Source organism: Vitis vinifera, chromosome 1 (genome assembly GCF_030704535.1).
Source record: "Vitis vinifera cultivar Pinot Noir 40024 chromosome 1, ASM3070453v1".
Lineage (NCBI taxonomy): Eukaryota > Viridiplantae > Streptophyta > Magnoliopsida > Vitales > Vitaceae > Vitis > Vitis vinifera.
In genome coordinates this window covers 13,921,199-13,940,389 of record NC_081805.1, presented here as the reverse complement: position 1 = coordinate 13,940,389, position 19,191 = coordinate 13,921,199, and the positions used below count along the sequence as shown (strand labels likewise).

Sequence of the window (19,191 nt, the reverse complement as noted above, 5' to 3'; positions counted from 1 at the left end):
GGACGACCCAAAGTCTTTCAGTCATTGACAACCGTGAGTTGTTCATAGCATCAAGAGCCCAAAGCTCATGACCTAGAGTTATTTATATCTACCACAACCCAAAGCTGTTCATAGCATCTAGTGCCTTGAGTTCATGAGAGTAGCTCATGTCATTTAGTGCCCTAAGCTCTTAACAACATCTGGAGCCCTAAGCTCACGACCTAGAGTCGTTCATGTCAACCATAACCCAGAGTTGTTCATCGCATCTACAACATTGAGTTGAAGACCTAGAGGGGCTCATCTCATCTACAGCCCTGAGTTGTTCATAACATCTAGAGTCTTGAGTTCACAACCCGAGGTTCTTTATGTCAACAACAACCTATAGTTGTTCATTCAATCTAAGGCCCTAAGTTCACGATGTAAAGGTGTTCATGTCATTCACTGTCTTAAGTTGTTCATAGCATCTAGAGCCTTGAGTTCATGACTCGGAAACACTCCTATCATCGATAGCCCTGAGTTGTTCATAGCACATAGAGCCCTAAACTCACGACGCAAATTCATTTATCTCAACCATACCCTAAAGTTGTTCATAGCATCTAAAGCCCTGAGCTCATGCCCAAGAGTGGCTCATGTCATCAACGACCTTGAGTTGTTCATAGAATCTAAAGCCATGAGATGAGAACCCTAAGTCGTTCATGTCAACCATAGGCCTGAGTTGTTCTTAGCATCTACAGGCCTAAGCTTAAGACCTAGAGTGGATTATGTATTCTACATCTTGAGTTGTTTATAGCATTTAGAGCTTTAAGCTCACGACCCATAATCTTTCATGTCAACCATAACCCAAAACTATTCATTGCATCAAGTGCCTTGAGCTCATGACCTAGAGTCATTCATGTCATGCACAACCTTGACCTATTCATATAATCTAGTGAGCTGAGCTCATGAGCTAAAATCTTTCATGTCATCGACAACTCTGAGCTATTCATACCATCTACATACCTAAGCTCATGACCCAGGGTCGTTCATGTCGACCATAGCCCCTGAGTTGTTCATAGCCTCGAAAGGCTTGAGCTTAAGACCCAAAGTGGCTTATGTCATCGATAGCCTTAAGCTATTTATAGCATCTAAAGACTTAAGCTCACAACCCTGAGTCTTTCACGTCAACCACAACCTATAGTTGTTCATTTCATCTAGGGCCCGAGCTCTTGACTTAGAGACGTTCATGTCATCCATAGCCTTGAGCTATTCATAGAATCATTAGCCTTGAAGTCACGACCTAGACTCTTTCATATCATTGACAACCCAGATCTATTCAAAGCATTTAAAGCCTTGATCTCACAACCTAGAGTGTCTCATGTCATTGAAAGCCCTGAGTTGTTCATAACATCTAAAACCTTGAGCTCACGATCTGGTTTCATTCATCTCAACCATATCCTAGCGTTGTTAATAGCATTTAGAGCCTTAAGCTCAAGACCTAGAGTCATTCATGTCATCAACATCCCTAAAATGTTCATAAAATTTAAAGGCTTGAGCTCACAACTCGGAGTCATTCATGTAAACCACAACCTAAAGTTGTTCATAGCAAATAAAGCCTTGAGTTCACGACCCAGAGTGGCTCATACCATTGACAACCCTGAGCTCTTCATAGCATCTAAAGCCCTAAGCTCATGATTTAGAGTCACTCATGTCAACCACGTCCCTAAGTTGTTCATAGTATCTATAGCCTTAAGCTCATGACCCCGAGTCATTCATGTGAACCACAACCCTGAGATGTTCATAGTATCTATAGCCCTTAGCTCACAACCTCGAGTCACTCATGTCATACACAACCTTGAGGTGTTCATAACATTTAAAGCCTTAAGCTCATGACCCAAAGTCATTCATCTCAACCATAATCCAAAGCTATTTGTAGCATCTAAAGCCCCGAGCTCATGCCCAATAGTGGTTCATGTCATCGATGACCCTGAGTTGTTGATAGCATCTAAAGCCATGAGCCAAGAACTTGAAGTCGTTCATGTCCACCATAGGCCTGAGTTGTTCATAGCATCTACATGCCTAAGCTTAAAACATAGAGTGGCATATGTATTCCACATCCTTGAGCTATTCATAACATCTAGAGCTTTGAGCTCACGACCCATAATCTTTCATGTCAACCATAACCCAGAGTTGTTCATTGCATCTAGGGCCCTGAGCTCACGACCTATAGTCATTCATGTCATGCACATTCTTGACCTATTTTCTGCAAATGGCACTCGTGTGCCAAAAAGTGGTTTCGCAGCTACGAAACACCCTTTCAAATGGTGTCTCGGTTGCGAAATTCTCGCTCAGCTTTGCGCGCTTGACTTCAAATGACCATAACTTCTTCATTTCACCTCCAAATTGTGTACCGTTTGAAGCTCTGGACTCCTGACTTCCCAAGCTTTGAAACGAGATATGGTATGAATAATTTGAGCTCCATAAAGTGCTTCAAAAATGTGTCCAACAGTAGCAAAATGGAGGTGCGACATTTCCACTCATGGTTTGCACAGTCATCTTCAAATGGCCATAACTTCTCCGTTTCAAATCCAAATCGAGCACCGTTTAAAGCTATGGACTCCTGACTTCCCAAGCTTTGAAAAGAGATATTGCATGTACAATTTGAACTTCAGGAAGTGATCGAATTGTGTCCAACAGTTGCCGAAATGGGGGTGCGGCTATGACATGTCAGCTCATGGTGTGCGCGCTGAAGGATTTTAAGGTGTGGAGGTTTCGCAGCCATTTCGCAGCTGCGAAATGAGTGTGCGGGGCTTCGAAATGGCACTCGTGTGCCAAAAAGTGGTTTCGCAACTTCGAAATACTCTTCAAAATGGAGCTTTGGCTGCAAAATTGGGATTTTTCACGTTTTAGGATTTCGCAGCTGCGAAATGAGGTTCACTGTGCTGCGAAATGGCACTCGTGTGCCAAAATGTGCTTCGCAGCCGTGAAATACCTTGCGGAATGGGACTTTTGTTGCGAAATCAGGCTTTTCCTCTTCGCAATGCGTTTCGTAGCTGCGAAACAGATGCTCCTGTACTGCGAAGTGGCACTTGTGTGCCAAAATTGGTTTCGTAGCTGCGAAAATTTTCGCAGAGAAGGGCCTGAGGCTGCGAACTGGTTTTGCAGCAAAGTGCTGATTTCGCAGAGGCTGCGAAATCTCGCAGGCCCCTATTTTTCCCCTGTTTTTGCTTTGTTTTCGCTCCGAAAGACTTCCTTCAATTTCTTTGCAATTCCTTTTGATTTTGATCATCCAAAAACCTATATTACATCAAAACAAACTAGAATTAAAGCATTGAAATCAAAATTAAAGCATTGAAATCAAAATTAAAACAAGAAATTAACAAAACAAAAAGATATGGACTAGCTAGTTTTTAAAAAGACTAAGTCCATCAAAAAATTTGCTCCTGATTTAGCTTGCCCGGATCCCATATGAAGTTTGCATCCTTCAATTGAGACTTGGTTTGTATGATTTTTCCATACAAAGCTTGGAGAAAAGGTGAGGGCATGTGTTTCATCATTTCTTCCTTGATGACTATCCTCTGTGGTTCTTCATCTATATAGTCATCTTTCTCTGTACTTTTCCCCTTTTGCTTTCCTTTTATTTCCTCCCTCTTTTCTTTCTCTGTTTCACTCTCTACCTTATGCTCTAGCTTGCATGTGGGCAGATCAACCACTTTACCACTCCTCAGAGTGATCACTTCTTTGACTTCCCTCTTTTGTGAAGGTTCTCCCTCCTCGGCCTCCATTTCATGGATACTCATGGAATTTTGATAAGGTTGAGAAGGAGAGTTTTCTTTCTCTTACACTGTGTTGAGGTTGGCAAGCCTTGAGATTGAATCTTGGAGAATATCTAACTTCTGAGATAGATCATTTTGCATTTCATCCATCCTTTTATTCAAAGTACTCTCCACTCTGTCAATTCTTTGATTGATTTGAGCATTGATGGCTTCTTGCTTTCCAACAAAATCTCCCACGAACTTGCTAAGATTCACCATAGCTTGTTCAAGGATTGAGGCTTGCTGTGGTGCTTGAACATGTTGCTTGTACTGAGGCGGCTGTGGTTTCCAAGAGAATTTTGGATGGTCCCTCCAATTGGAATTGTAGGTGTTACAATCACCAAACATTTCCCTCTCGGTTGGAATGGTAGGACACTCATCCACCAAGTGCTCATATGATCGACAAATGGCACAAGGCATAGGTAGCAATGGTGTTTGAGAGATGGCTTGCACTTCTTGCATCTGGTTCATTTCTAGCTCTTCCAATCTCCTTTCCATAGCTGCAATCTTTGCCTTCATGTTCATACCATCATTCAAAATATACATCTCACCCTTAGCTTTAGGTTGAGATGTCATTCTTCCCTTATCTCTAGCATTTGGTTCACCCCATTCTCTTGAGACTTCAGCCACATAACTCATGAAGTTCATGGCTTCCTCTACTATGGTATTCAATATGGCATGCACAACTAGCAATTTGTGAATTAAAAACAGAGAAAACAAAAGAAAAACAATTCAAAAAAAATTTAAGACTAACTAAAACTAGCTGAAAGGTAAACTAAAACATAAATAAAGAAAAAGAACAATTAAAAAGAGTTAGTAAAAGAAAAGAAAAATCACCAAACTTGTGATGAAGATCACAAGTGTTCTCAAAAGATCATATCACTGCAAAGTGGCACCATCCCCGGCAACGGCGCCATTTGATTCGTGCCCAATTGGTGTCTCAGCTGATTCATGTCCAACTGGTGCTCCTTGATTGAGGGAGTAATCAACAAAATTTATAACCTATTACACCATATACTAGGGTAGCAAAGACAAAGCTACTATAGCATAGTGGCTCTAGGATCGTTCACTGGGATGGGTTTTCACTTCACAAATGATATTAATTCAAAGTTGAATTGGTGCCTTTTCATTTCAAGGTTAGCTTTAAAAGAAAACATAAAGATGTTTGAATGAAAAAGGTTTGGTTTTAAACTAACCAAAAATAGTAACTGGTTTTACTTACAAAGAAAAATGTTTCTTGGAGTTTCAGATCACTAGGCTCAGATTCCTCATACAAAAAGGGAGTTCCGGTCACTTGTTTCTTTTCCTCGCATTAGAGAATTAACATATAGTTAATTCTCTAACTGGTGTGGTACAGATGCTTCCCATTAATGGGTTCAAACACTAAATCCCTCCCACTGATGCATCTTGCAATGGCTCATGCCTCTCACCTAGCATTTACCATTCAAGGTGATCTTTAACTTTGGACTTCCCTTCTCAAGCTCGCAAGAGATAACTAATGGATGTCTCCTTAGAGTCCAAAAGCTTACCAAGTGTTGGCTATTCTAGAAAATCCTACCTTCAAACCACCTCCCAAAGGCTCGCAAGAGATAAACAAGTGCATCTCAATAAATGGAGATCACTTGCCTTACCAAGTTTTGGCCTAGGTGATTTAATGGCGTTTTAAGTTAACTAAAAAGATAAAACCATTAATGGGTCACACTTTCTCTTCATTAAAAACTAAAACAACAAAACTTCCAATTTATGCATGAGGAAACTTACCCGGCTTTCTTCACTCCAAGAGATGAAAAGCCTAGCCACTCATCCTCTGAGGAAAAATCCTCAGAGTTTGATTTGCTAGAAATAAAAATAATGAGAAAACAAAAATATATATATGAAAAACAGAGCAAGTGCTCTGTAATATATTTTTCTTCCTTATACAAAAGGTTGTCTCTAAGAACAAGCTCCCGAGATCTATATCTTGTAAAGAAAATTACGACTATATATAAGAGGTTATTCACCCCTTTGTTCTTACTTAAAGACTAAGGAATCCTATGATAAGTGGGTTACAAGGATAGTTTAGGGATTTAGACATCAGATATCTAAAACAAAATATCTCAAAAAGTCGGTCAGAAATATCAGGAAGCTTCAGGAGAACACCGCGGCACTGTATACTGAGAGAAAAACTCTCCGGGTAAGCGCTATCAGAGGATCCGAACATGTCTAACAGGGGAAGTTGAAACGTCCTCCTCTCCCATCCGGCTGTGAGATATCCGAATGTGAAATATCCGATCAGAGGATCCGGACATGTCTGACCAGGGAAGTTGAAACGTCCTCCTCTCCCATCCGGCTGTGAGATATCCGGATGTGAAATATCCGACCAGAGGATCCGGACATGTCTGACCGGGGAAGTTGAAACGTCCTCCTCTCCCATCCGGATGTGAGATATCCGGAGAAGGTGGAATGTCGACTGACAGAATTTCGGATGTTAAATATCCGGAGAAGGTGGAAAGTCGACCGGATAGAATTCCTACCCGGGTGGAATGAGCTATGTCGCGCGTCGCTATTCGGAGCAACTCCATCCGGATTCCCCAAGAGGACATGTGGCGCGCTCCCCTATCTGGACTCTCTCAGGGAGAAGCACATGACACTCGTGAATATCACACCCCGGACGATAACATATCCTATCCGGATATGTTGTCCAGATCATTGACTAAAGTGAGTAAGCCTTGCTACGTCATTTCGCCAGCCTGCCACAGCCCATGTTCAGCCTCCCTCCGATGGTTGTCTGAACGCCCTGTCCGGACATCTTTTGCATGGATTCCAAAGAACTCTCCTCAATCTCGGATTGCTTTGGTGATCAAAAAGCTATCAAAACACCAAAACTTAACACAATTTGATTAGAATTGATTGCAAGGGTCCTTAATATGTTAATTGGGTTAAAAGGTAATAACTACTACTCAAAAGTGTTTAAAAGAGTTAATTACAAGCTATCAAATAGCACTTTTTGAGTAGTAATCAAGGACGTGGTAGGACTTCAAGAGAGAGATTAAGAGATAGTTCTACCCCAAGGACGTGACTTACTTGGCTAGGAAAAACATGAGGCATCTCAAGCACACAGCCTCGATACGCGACTATGTCAAGGAATTCTCTTCACTCATGCTTGAGATTCCTAACATGACTGAGGAGGAGTTGCTATTCAACTTCATGGATAACCTACAAGGGTGGCCCAAGTAGGAATTAAGACGTCGAGGTGTTCAAGACTTAGCCATTGTTATAGCAGTAGCAGAGTTTTTAACGGATTACAAGAGAGGAGACTCATCCAAGGTTGAGGCTTTGGAGGATAACCACGCCATGGGTGGGGGAGATGAGGTTCCAAGGGACCACAATGCTCCTAAAAATGGATCATGCAAGACGGGTGGGGGAGATGAGGTTCAAGAAGGAAGGGGTAAGGCGGAAAAGAAGGAGTTTACGTCTAAAATCAAATGCTTCCTATGTGATAGTCCACATTGGGCACGAGATTGTCCAAAGAGGAAGGCGCTTAGTGCCATGATCGAGGAAAGGGAGCAGGAGGACGAAGCATATATTGGCTCAATGCAGCTACTAGGTGCCCTCCAATTCAACCCGAAGCCTAGTACGCCTAAGACTTCCTTACTAGCAGGGGTGCAAGTAAATGAGGAAAAAGGGGAGCAAGCTGAGGTAGCCCGCACACACATGGAAGAGGTCACCAAGGGAAAGGTGAACTCAATGGGTAAAAGGAAGCAACACTCTAAGCATCGAAAGCGCACGGGTCTACATCCATCTGAAGCCTCACGGGAGAAGGAGGTGAAGAATATCCTGGCTGAACGGGTCACTAGGAGGCAAGGGGTCCCTCCTATGATAGAGTATCTAGTCCAATGGAAAGGACTATCTAAGAGGCAGGTAAGTTGGGAACATGTAGATTCCTTGAGAAGATTTTGGAAACACATTGAGAGGTTTCAGAAAGAAGTAACGACGAGGAAATCAACGGCATAGGTGGGGGAGAGTGTCACAAGATGCTTCAAATGACCCTCCCCATGGGCTTATATAGGAGGAGAGAAGCTTCTGGAGACTCCTGGATCCAATCTACACTAAGCCATTGGTGGGAAGAGTGTGGAAGGTTCTAGAGATGCCTAGAGATGTCCACACATCTCTACACTATGGTGGAAGCCATGAGAGGGGTCCAAGGCTTTCTAGAAGATTCTAAAGATCTCTTGTATATTCTTGTACATAGATTAGTGTAGGGAGTTCTAGAATATTCTTGATTTGTAAGGAACCCTCCAAAGTTCCAGAGAGTTCCATTGGTGCTTATAAATAGGTGAGGGCCTCATTTGGCCAAGGCACCACCCAAATCACTTCTTAACCAAGCAAGTGAGCTTCCAAGCACTTGTAAAGACTTTCTTGAGTTAATAAAAGCCTTCATTCTTTAAAGAGCTATCTACTAAGCTTTTTAAGCCTTCGAGTCATGAGCATCTTAGCCTAGCAAGCTAAGCATTGGGAGTAAGGCTGACTTAGCAAGATCAAGGGTCTTGACTTGCCTAAGTGCTGCACAAGCTTAGTGAACGACTAAGTCCATGACATAATGCTACCCTAGTACATGATGAAATAGGTTTATAAATTTTCTTGATTACTCCCGTCCGAGGACCGAAATCAAGGCACACCAATTGATTCAACACCAATCAACAGGACATACACTAGTTGGGCACTAAATCAAATGGCGCCGTTGTCGGGGATGGTGCCAACTTTACAATGATATCACCTTTTCAAAGTACTTGTGATCTTCATCACAAGTTTGGTGGTTTTTCTTTTATTTTACTAACTCTTTTTAATTGTTTCTTTTACTTGTTCATATTTTAACCTATCTTTTAATTTAGTTTTTAGTTAATCTTAGTCTTTTTTTAGTTTTGTTTTCTTGTGTTTTCTTTTGTTTCTTTGTTTTTGTTACAGTTGTTACTAGTTGTGTATGCCATATTGGATACGAGATAGTGGAGGAAGACTTGTGAAAATTGAAATACCTCACAAAACAGAGTTAGAATTGTGCTTGAACATCATGGAAGCTACACCTGAAGATCAGCATAGTCACCATGGTCACCAAGACAATCCCAATGCATTCAGATCAATGAGGGACCGCATGCATCCACTTCGTATGAGTGCACCATCATGTATAGTGCCTCCTACAGAGAAACTAGTAATCAGACCGCATATTGTGTCGTTTCTACCTACTTTCCATGGGATGGAAAGTGAGAATCCTTACGCGTATATCAAGGAATTTGAAGATGTTTGTAATACATTCCAAGAGGAAGGAGCTTTAATCGACTTGATGAGGCTAAATCTATTTCCATTTACTTTGAAGGATAAAGCCAAGATTTGGCTTAATTCTTTAAGGTCAAGGAGTATCCAAATTTGGACTAATTTGCAAGCTGAATTTCTCAAGAAATTTTTCCCTACTCATAGGACCAATGGCTTGAAAAGGCAAATTTCAAACTTCTCAGCTAAAGAGAATGAGAAATTCTATGAGTGTTGGGAGAGATACATGGAAGCTATCAATGCTTGTCCTCACCATGGTTTCAATACATGGCTATTGGTGAGTTACTTTTATGATGGTATGTCTTCCTCAATGAAGCAACCCCTCAAGACTACCTGTGTAGAAGATTTCATGAGTAAGAATCCGAAGGAAGCCATGGATTTGTTGAATTATGTTGCTGAAGTCTCAAGAGGATGGGATGAACCAAACAAAGGAGAAGTGGGGACGACGAAGTCTCAACCAAATGCCTTTAATGCTAAGGCTGGGATATATACCTTGAATGAAGATATTGACATGAAAGCAAAAGTTGCAGCTATGACAAGAAGATTGGAGGAGCTAGAACTGAAAAAGATACGTGAAATGCAAGCCATTACTGAAACACCAGTGCAAGTTATGTCTTGTTCAATTTGTCAATCTTGTGAGCACTGAGTGGAGGAGTGTCCTACAATTCCAACTGTTAGAGAAATGTTTGGAGATCAAGCGAATGTCATTGGACAATTCAAGCCCAACAACAATGCTTCATATGGAAATACCTACAATTCAAATTGGAGGAACCATCCAAATTTCTCCTAGAAGCCAAGAGCACTTCAGTACACACAACCAAGCCAAGCATCTCAACAAGCTTCAAATCTTAAGCAAGCAATAGTGAATCTAAGCAAGGTCGTGAGAGATTTTGTTGGAGATAAAAAATCCATCAATGCTCAACTTAGTCATAGAATTGACAGTGTAGAGAATACATTGAATAAAATGATGGATGGAATGCAAAATGATCTATCTCATAAGATAGATAATCTCCAATACTCAATCTCAAGGCTCACTAACCTTAACACATTGCAAGAGAAGGGGAGATTTCCTTCTCAACCTAACCAAAACCCCAAGGGTATCCATGAAGTGGAAGCTCATGAGGGAGAATCTTCATGGGTGCGGGACGTCAATGCCTTGATCACTTTAAGGAGTGGTAAAGAGGTTGAGATGCCAACACCTAAGCCACATGTTTAAAAAGAGAAGGAAGAAGAAGAGACAAAGAAGAGGGAGGAAATCAAAGGAAAGAAGAAAGGTAGCAGTGAAAGGAAAGAGGACCATGATTCAACAGTGAATGAAAACTCGGAGAAAATAGTTATCAAGGGAGATATGATGAAGAAACACATACCTCCACCTTTTCCTCAAGCTTTGCATGGGAAAAAGGGAATCAGAAATGCATAAGAAATTCTTGAAGTATTGAGACAGGTGGAGGTCAACATCCCATTGCTAGATATGATCAAACAAGTGCCGACTTATGCAAAATTCCTAAAGGACTTGTGTACTATCAAAAGAGGGTAGAATGTGAATAAGAAAGCCTTCTTGACTAAGCAAGTAAGCGCCATCATACAGTGCAAATCTCCAGTGAAGTACAAATATCCGGGTTGCTCTACCATCTCAGTGATGATTGGAGGAACTGTAGTGGAGAAAGCTTTGTTAGACTTAGGGGCAAGTGTGAATTTGCTACCATACTTTGTCTACAAGCAATTGGGACTAGGCAAATTAAAGCCAACATCAATCACTCTATCTCTAGCAGATAGATCAGTGAAAATTCTAAGAGGGATAATTGAAGATGTCTTAGTTCAAGTTGACAATTTCTACTATCCAATGGATTTTGTTGTTCTTGATACAAACCCAATTGTTGAGGAAACTAATTATGTTCCTATCATACTTGGAAGACTATTCTTAGCTACATCAAATGCAATCATAAATTGTAGGAATGGACTCATGCAACTCACGTTTGGCAACATGACATTGGAGCTCAATATCTTCTATATGTCCAAAAAGCCAATCAATCCGGAAGAAGATGAAGGTCTAGAAGAGGTGTGCATCATTGACACTCTAGAGGAGGAGCATTGTAATCAAAAAATGCAAGAGAAGTTGAATGAAAGTCTTGGGGATCTTGATGAAGGGTTGCTTGAACCCTCATATTTGCTTGCTACTCTACCATGTTGGAGGAGGATAGAAGAAATTCTACCTTTATTCAATAAAGAGGAGGCACAAGAAGCTATTAAATAGGAGCCCCCAAAGCTTAATCTGAAGCCCCTACCCACGGAGTTTAAGTATGCATACCTAGAAGAGAATAAGAAGTTCCTTGTTGTTATATATTCATCTCTTACTACTCCTCAGGAAGTGTGTTTACTTGAAGTTCTCAGGAGATGTAAGAAATCAATAGGATGGCAAATGTCTGACTTGAAAGGCATCAGTCATTTAGTCTGTACACATCATATATACATGGAAGAAGAAGCTAAGCCAATTCGTTAACCTTAAAGAATATTGAATCCTCATATGCAAGAGGTGGTGCGAGCTAAGGTTCTTAAGCTACCTCAAGTCGGTATTATCTACCTCATATTAGATAGCCCATGGGTGAGTCCTACTCAAGTAGTACCAAAGAAATCAGGGATCACAGTGGTGCAAAATGAAAAGGGAGAAGAAGTTCCTACATGCCTCACTTCAAGTTGGAAGGTGTGTATTGATTATAGAAAATTGAATGTTGTGACAAGGAAGGATCATTTTCCATTGCCATTTATTGATCAAGTGTTGGAGAGAGTCTCAGGCCATCCTTTCTATTATTTCTTGGATAGCTATTCCGGGTATTTTCAAATAGAAATCGATGTTGAAGACCAGGAAAAGACCACTTTCACATGTCCATTTGGAACATATGCCTACAGAAGAATGCCTTTTGGTTTATGCAATGCACCTACAACATTCCAACGATGTATGTTAAGCATTTTCAGTGATATGGTGGAGCGTATTATGGAGGTTTTTATGGATGATATCACCATATATGGAAGTACATTTGAGGAATGCTTAGTCAACTTGGAAGCGGTTCTAAACCAATGCATTGAAAAAGACTTAGTGCTTAACTAGGAGAAATGTTATTTTATGGTACAACAAGGAATTGTCCTTGGCCACATCATCTCTAAGAAAGGCATTGAAGTTGATAAAGCAAAGATGGAACTTATTATCAAATTTCCATCCCCAACAATTATAAAAGGAGTAAGGCAATTCCTTGGCCATGCTGGGTTCTATAGAAGGTTTATTAAAGATTTCTTTAAACTTTCAAAGCCTCTTTGTGAACTATTGGGTAAGGATGCTATATTTGCATGGGATGAGAGATGTCAAAAGAGTTTTGAGCAACTAAAGCAGTTCTTGACAACCCCTCCAATAGTAAGGGCTCTTAACTGGCAACTACCTTTTGAAGTGATGTGTGATGCCAGTAACTTTGCTATAAGAGTTGTTCTTGGTCAAAGAGATGATGGAAAGCTCTATGTGATCTACTATGCAAGCAAAACATTGAACGAAGCACAAAGAAACTACACAACCACAAAGAAAGAATTGTTGGCTGTAGTTTTTGCCTTACACAAATTTTGTGCTTATCTGGTAGGGTCTTTCGTTGTGGTTTTCACTGACCATTCAACCTTGAAGTACTTATTGACAAAGCAAGATGAAAAAGCAAGGTTGATTAGATGGATTCTCTTACTGCAAGAGTTCAATCTCCAAATCAAAGATAAGAAAGGAGTGGAGAATGTGGTAGTTGACCACCTTTCAAGGTTGGCTATAACACATAATTCCTATGTTTTACCTATTAATGATGATTTTCTAGAGGAGTGACTTATGTTGTTAGAAGATGATCCTTGGTATGCTCATATTGTTAACTATCTAGTTACTGGTGAAGTTCCAAGTGAGTGGAAAGCATAAGATAGGAAGCACTTCTTTGCAAAAATTCATGCCTACTATTGGGAAGAACCTTTTCTTTTCAAGTATTGTGTAGATCAAATAATAAGGAAGTGTGTCCCTGAACAAGAGCAACAGGGAATCCTCAGTCATTGCCATGAAAGTGCATGTGGAGGCCACTTTGCCTCTCAGAAAACTGCCATGAAGGTGTTGCAATCAGGTTTCAATTGCCCATCACATTTCAAAGATGCTCACACCATGTGTAGGAGCTGTGATAGATGCCAAAGGCTTGGGAAGCTAACACGTTGAAATCAAATGCCTATGAACACCATTTTAATAGTTGATCTCTTCGATGTTTGGGGCATTGACTTCATGGGACCTTTCCCAATGTCTTTTGGTAACTCTTGCATTTTGGTGGGGGTAGACTATGTTTCTAAATGGGTTGAGGCAATCTCGTGTAAACATAATGATCACAGAGTTGTTCTCAAGTTTCTCAAAGAGAACATCTTCTCAAGATTTGGGGTGCCCAAGGCTATAATAAGTGATGGGGGTACTCATTTTTGCAACAAGCCTTTTGAAATTCTTTTAGCCAAGTATGGGGTGAAGCACAAGGTAGGTACACCTTACCACCCTCAAACTTCTGGACAAGTTGAGTTAGCAAACAGGGAAATCAAGAATATATTGATGAAGGTGGTGAACATGAGCAAAAGATATTGGTCTGTTAAGCTCCATGATTCACTATGGGCATATAGAACAGCTTACAAGACTATTCTTGGCATGTCTCCTTATCGCCTAGTCTACGGCAAAGCATGCCATCTCCTTGTGGAAGTTGAATACAAGACTTGGTGGGCAATTAAGAAGGTAAACACGGACTTGAACAAAGCCAGGATGAAGAGGTGCTTAGACCTTAATGAGATGGAAGAATTGAGAAATGATGCCTACATCAATTCCAAAATTGCAAAACAGAGGATGAAGAGGTGGCATGATTAGTTAATCTCCAACAAAGAATTTTGAAAGGGACAAAGAGTCTTACTCTATGACTCTAGGCTCCATATCTTTCTAGGAAAGCTAAAGTCAAGGTGGATAGGCCCTTTCATTATTCACCAAGTGCATCTCAATGGAGTAGTGGAACTGCTCAATTCCAACAGCACGGACACTTTCAAAGTCAATGGCAACCGTCTCAAACCATTCATGGAGCCATTCAATCAAGACAAGGAGGAAGTCAGTCTTCTTGAGCCACATAAACCTTAACCAAAAAGGGGGGTAGATGGACTTAGTCTTTTTGAAGACTAATCAAAGTCCATGTTTTTGCTTTAACTTTGTTGATTTAAAAGCTTTATTAATTGTTTTAATTTTAAATTTAGCTTTGTTTTATTTTATGTTGATATAACTTAGACTTTTTGAATGATCAAAATCAGGAGGAATTTCAAAGGAATTGGAGAAAAGCCATAAAGAACCAAAGAAGGAGAAAAACAGAGCAATTTTTTTCAACTTGCGAAATCCTCAAAGCCAAATTTTGCAAGTTCACTATTCAAGTTACGAAAATTTTCGTAGCTACGAAACACCTCCTAGGCACACGTGTGCCATTTCACATCTTCAAAAGCCAATTTAGCAGCTGCGAACCAACTTGCGAAATACTCAAAGCCAAATTTCACAAGTTCACTAACCAACTTGCGAAAATTTTCACCGCTGCGAAACACCTCCTAGACACACATGTGTCATTTCGCAACTTCAAAATCCAATTTCGCAATTGTGAATCAAGTTGCGAAATCACCTCCAAGTTGTGAAATCACCTCCAACTTGCGAAAATACCAACCGTCATTTAAATGTCTATTTAAACCTCTGATTTTCTCATTTTTCATTTCGCACAGCCATTTCAACTTACGAAAAAGCCCTCCAAGTTGCGAAGCCCAAAAATTTTAGAGGATCCCCTCCAAAGGAAGCCTAGAAGTCGTGCATCTGAAGAGGACCATTTCACGCACCTCTGCGTACCCTCTAGAACACGAGCCTCTCCATTTCAGCCATGGCCAAGACGAGAGGAGCCCAAACCCCATCTCCATCAGCTCGCAACACTAGACCGAGAACTTCAACTATGCGAGATTCCATGTCTGAGGCTCCACAGGCTTCTGCCATTCCACCTTCTGAGGGTGGAATGCCACCTAGTCCTTCTCAGCGTAGGTACGAGACTAGGAGACCACCCACTACACCTGAGGTAAGTAATTCGTGCCCCAAGAAATCAATTTGTCATCCTCCTGCAAAGAAAGCCAGAGTTTCAGGCCCAAGAGAGTCATCAACGCCTCCATAGCCTCAGCCGCCTACTACAGAGTCTCAAATTCCTATTGTGATGACTCCAGAAGGGATTATTAGGCGACCTATGGTTACACAGCCACCTATAGAGGGAAATTTGGATTGCCAAGCTAGGCCATTCCACTCCGAGCTATGCTTTGATAGAGAGACTTTCAGACACCAGCTAGAGCTCAGAGATTCATTCCACCTACTGCAGAGATACCATTTAGAGCACCTAATGACTCCAAGGGATTTCTTTTATCCCGAGTAGCATTAGACTTTTATCAGTCTATGACTATACATTGCGTCCGGGATCCTACTATCATCCACTTCACTATTGATAGACGCCATGGTATCTTAGGAGCTAAACACACTACAGAGGCCCTACACATTCCATATGAGTTTGTGAGTCCAGTAGATTACAAAGAGTGGGCTCATTTTTCTTAGAGTGACATAGTCCATATATTGTCCAGAGGGACATCGACACACTCATTTCTTTTTAGGAAGGAGTTTCCACCTGGGATCTTTCTTCTGGATGTGGTGTTGCATTCCAACATATTTTCACTTCAGCATATGGTGCAAAGGAAATGAGCTACACTAGAGGCCTTATTCAGGATATCAGAGGGTTTTTACTTTGGCCCTCATCATTTGATTATGACCTCTCTTCTTTACTTTGAAGAGAAGGTCCATAGGAAGAAACTACATAAAGCAGATGCCATTCCACTACTTTTTCCTAGGCTGCTCTGTCAAATATTAGAGCATTTGGTCTATCCTTTTGAGCCTTAGCTTGAGCATCGACGCATTTGCTGAGAGATACTCACTCTCGACAAATGGAATCATATGACGGCTTATGTTGCACCTCCAAGAGCCCCAACTAGGCCAGCACATCCGAAGATACCACAACAGGCACAATAGGTTGAGATACCTACAAAGATCATATCATCTGCCCCTACAGCACCTTCTATAGTGACCACGCCTGAGGCTACATCTTTTACTTCTCCTACCACTCCTGATACTCCACCAGGCGTACCAACTACATCAGCACCTCCTCCATCTGAGTCTACTATCACCATAGCAGCTTCAGAGTTCAGAGGCCTATGACATACATTGCAGACATTGACTACTACTCAAAGCGTTCTTGCCCAGCAGATAGCAGTCATATGTGCACATCAGGATCAGCTTATTGCCACGCAGACCCAACATACCGCCATCCTTAGGCAGATACACCAACATTTGGGTATTTTGTCGCCACCTGAGCATGATATGCCTGGTACATCAGAGCCTACAGATCCATCTCAGAAGGCTCCTCCAACATTTCAGATTGTGCCCTATGAGGAGACTACTATAGTAGAGATCGAGACTTCGATCCAGAGTACTCAATCTACCACAGCCGAGCCATCGTCTTCACACGATCCTCACACCACTACCTGATCATCTATCTACTTTTTTGTATTTACTTATTATAATAGAACTCTTAATCCCATGTTTTTTATGTTTTATATACTGGGATTGGATGTATTACTTGTTCATAGTTCATATTGTACTTTCTTAAAGTAATACATATCTATCATTTTTTAGTATACTTGGCATACTATTATTTTATTTCCTTTACTCATATGTATATATATATATATATATATTTGAATCATGTTGTTTCTCCTAGACAACTCAGACTACATGTCACTCAGGAGGCACCACTTCCTTCCTGTATTTTCAATCACTCTTGCCACATTGAGGACAATGTCCAACTTGGTTGGGGGGGAAGAGAGTTGAGGAAGGAAGTTTTTCTATTAATGCTAAGTTATTTTGGTAATTTAGTTGCTTTTTGCTTAATTTTAAAAAAAATTTAAGTTTTTATTCTACTCTTCATGGTTATTAAGGAAAACTTCTCAAAATGAAATGGGAGAAATTGAATTTTTGTCTTTTTACTTGGTAATTTAGAATTTGTATTATGCTTATTAAAGTTGATGAATTGTTGAAACTTCTATTGAATTCAACCTTATTTCTTCCACTTTAAGCTTACCACACACTGTGCACACTAGGTTCCGATTATAAGATGAAAAACTATTTCACCCCCTTGACTTAGGAAAATTTAGACTTGGTACTTTTGACCTCATTTTTATAGTGTTAGGACACCTTATAAAAGGCCAATGAGCCTTTGAAAAAAAAAAGAAAGAAAGAAAAAAATGTTTTACTTGCCTTGAAACCTAAGCAAGGTCTGAGGGGTATATGGTGAAAATCTTTAAAACCTGGTGCCCTAAGCCTTCATTGGTTGGGAGTCACCGACCTCAATGCTCGTTACAAGGGTGAATAGGTGGAGTTTAACATACTGTAGGTGCTTGGTTATTAAAATTCATTCTCAAAAGTCTGAGGTAAAATCCGAGGAGTTAGTGGTTGAAAGATCCTTAAAGCTTGATGCCCTAAACCTTAATTGGTTGGGAGTCATCGATGGACCCTCATTACATGGACAATTTAGAAAACAATACCTTTAGCTTTGTACCCCTACAATGAAAAAACAATTGTGAACCAAGAGGTACGTTCTTAGCCTATTGAAGGTTGTCAGTTTACTAAGATATGAAAAAAAAACTAGGTTGGGGGGAGAGATTAGTTCAACATACTATATTCGGAAACTAATAAGTAACACATAGATTTTTGTGGAAGAGTTAGGATTGACCCTTCGGGAGTGGAAATTATTTTGAAGCTTAAATTTGCATAATGCCTTCTCTTCATGAATTGTGATTAGACAAGTTATTTGATAACTCTTTTTGAAGTTTGAGTTTTATAACTTTAATGTTCCATGAGAGAGTTTGATCATCATGCCACTTGACTTTTTTTTTTTGAAGTGATCAGCATGATGTTGTAAATTATAGTACTATTTATTTTTCTTTTTCTCTCATTCATTGCTAAGGGACTAGCAATATGTCGGTTGGGGAGAGTGATTACTACTTAAAAGTGCTATTTTATAGTTTGTAATTAACTCTTTTAAACACTTTTGAGTAGTAGTTATTACCTTTTAACTCAATTGACATGTTAAGGACCCTTGCAAGTGTTTCTAATCAAATTGTGGCAAGTTTTGGTATTTTTGATAGCTTTTTGATCACCAAATCAATCCAAGAATGAGGGAGAGTTCTGTATAGTCCATGGCAAAGCAAATGGAAGCTCATTTACATGAATAATCCAAGATTTGGAGCTTTGTAGTCCTTTGCCAAAGCCAATCAAGAATGCAAAAAGGAAAAATAGAGAGAGGAATCTAACATGAAGAAATTCAAGAGGAGAGCAGCTGCAGGACACATTTTGAGCACTTTATGGAGTCTATTTTATACATACTATATATCGTTTCGAAGCTTGGGAATTCAGTAGTCCAACGTTTTAAACAATGTGTAAATCGGAGCTGAAATGAAGATGTTATGGCCATTGGAAGACAATCACACCAAGTTGAAAGACAATTTCGCAAGTTGCGAAATCATAAATTCAACTTGCGAAATCAAAGTTCAACTTGAGAAATCCACCTGTGTAATCCCAGATATTTGCGACCAACTCTATTAGATTTTTTCTTCAGATATTTTTTTGTTTAATTCCTATTTTTTCCTTGTAATCCACCAATCATAGGATTCCTTAGTTAGGAATTAAAAAGGAAAGGTGAATAACCTTTCTATATAATCTATTGTAATTTTCTTTTAAATATATCTCAAGAGTTTTTCTCAGAGACCAACTTTTGTATAGTTTTTAAGAAAGTAATACACAGAGCTTTGCTCTACCTTACCTACTCATTTTGATTGTATTTTTCTCACTAGCCAAACAAACTCTGAGGATGTTTTCCCAAAGGATGAGTGGTTAGGCTTTTTGTTTCTTGGAGTGAAGGAAGTTAGGTAAGGTTTCGAATGCAAAAATTGGAAGTTTTGTTGTTTCAGTTTTTAA

At 40.1% G+C, this 19,191-nt stretch overlaps 1 protein-coding gene across 1 annotated transcript; it reads left to right on the top strand.

Annotated features, from left to right (window-relative positions):
* The first annotated feature begins 15,010 nt into the window (after positions 1-15,010).
* On the top strand, positions 15,011-16,704 carry LOC132253768 (uncharacterized). Its single transcript, XM_059736757.1, has 2 exons — positions 15,011-15,199; positions 16,423-16,704. Exons 1-2 carry the CDS (start codon positions 15,011-15,013, stop codon positions 16,702-16,704), a joined length of 471 nt encoding a protein of 156 aa, XP_059592740.1.
* Positions 16,705-19,191: the final 2,487 nt, after the last annotated feature.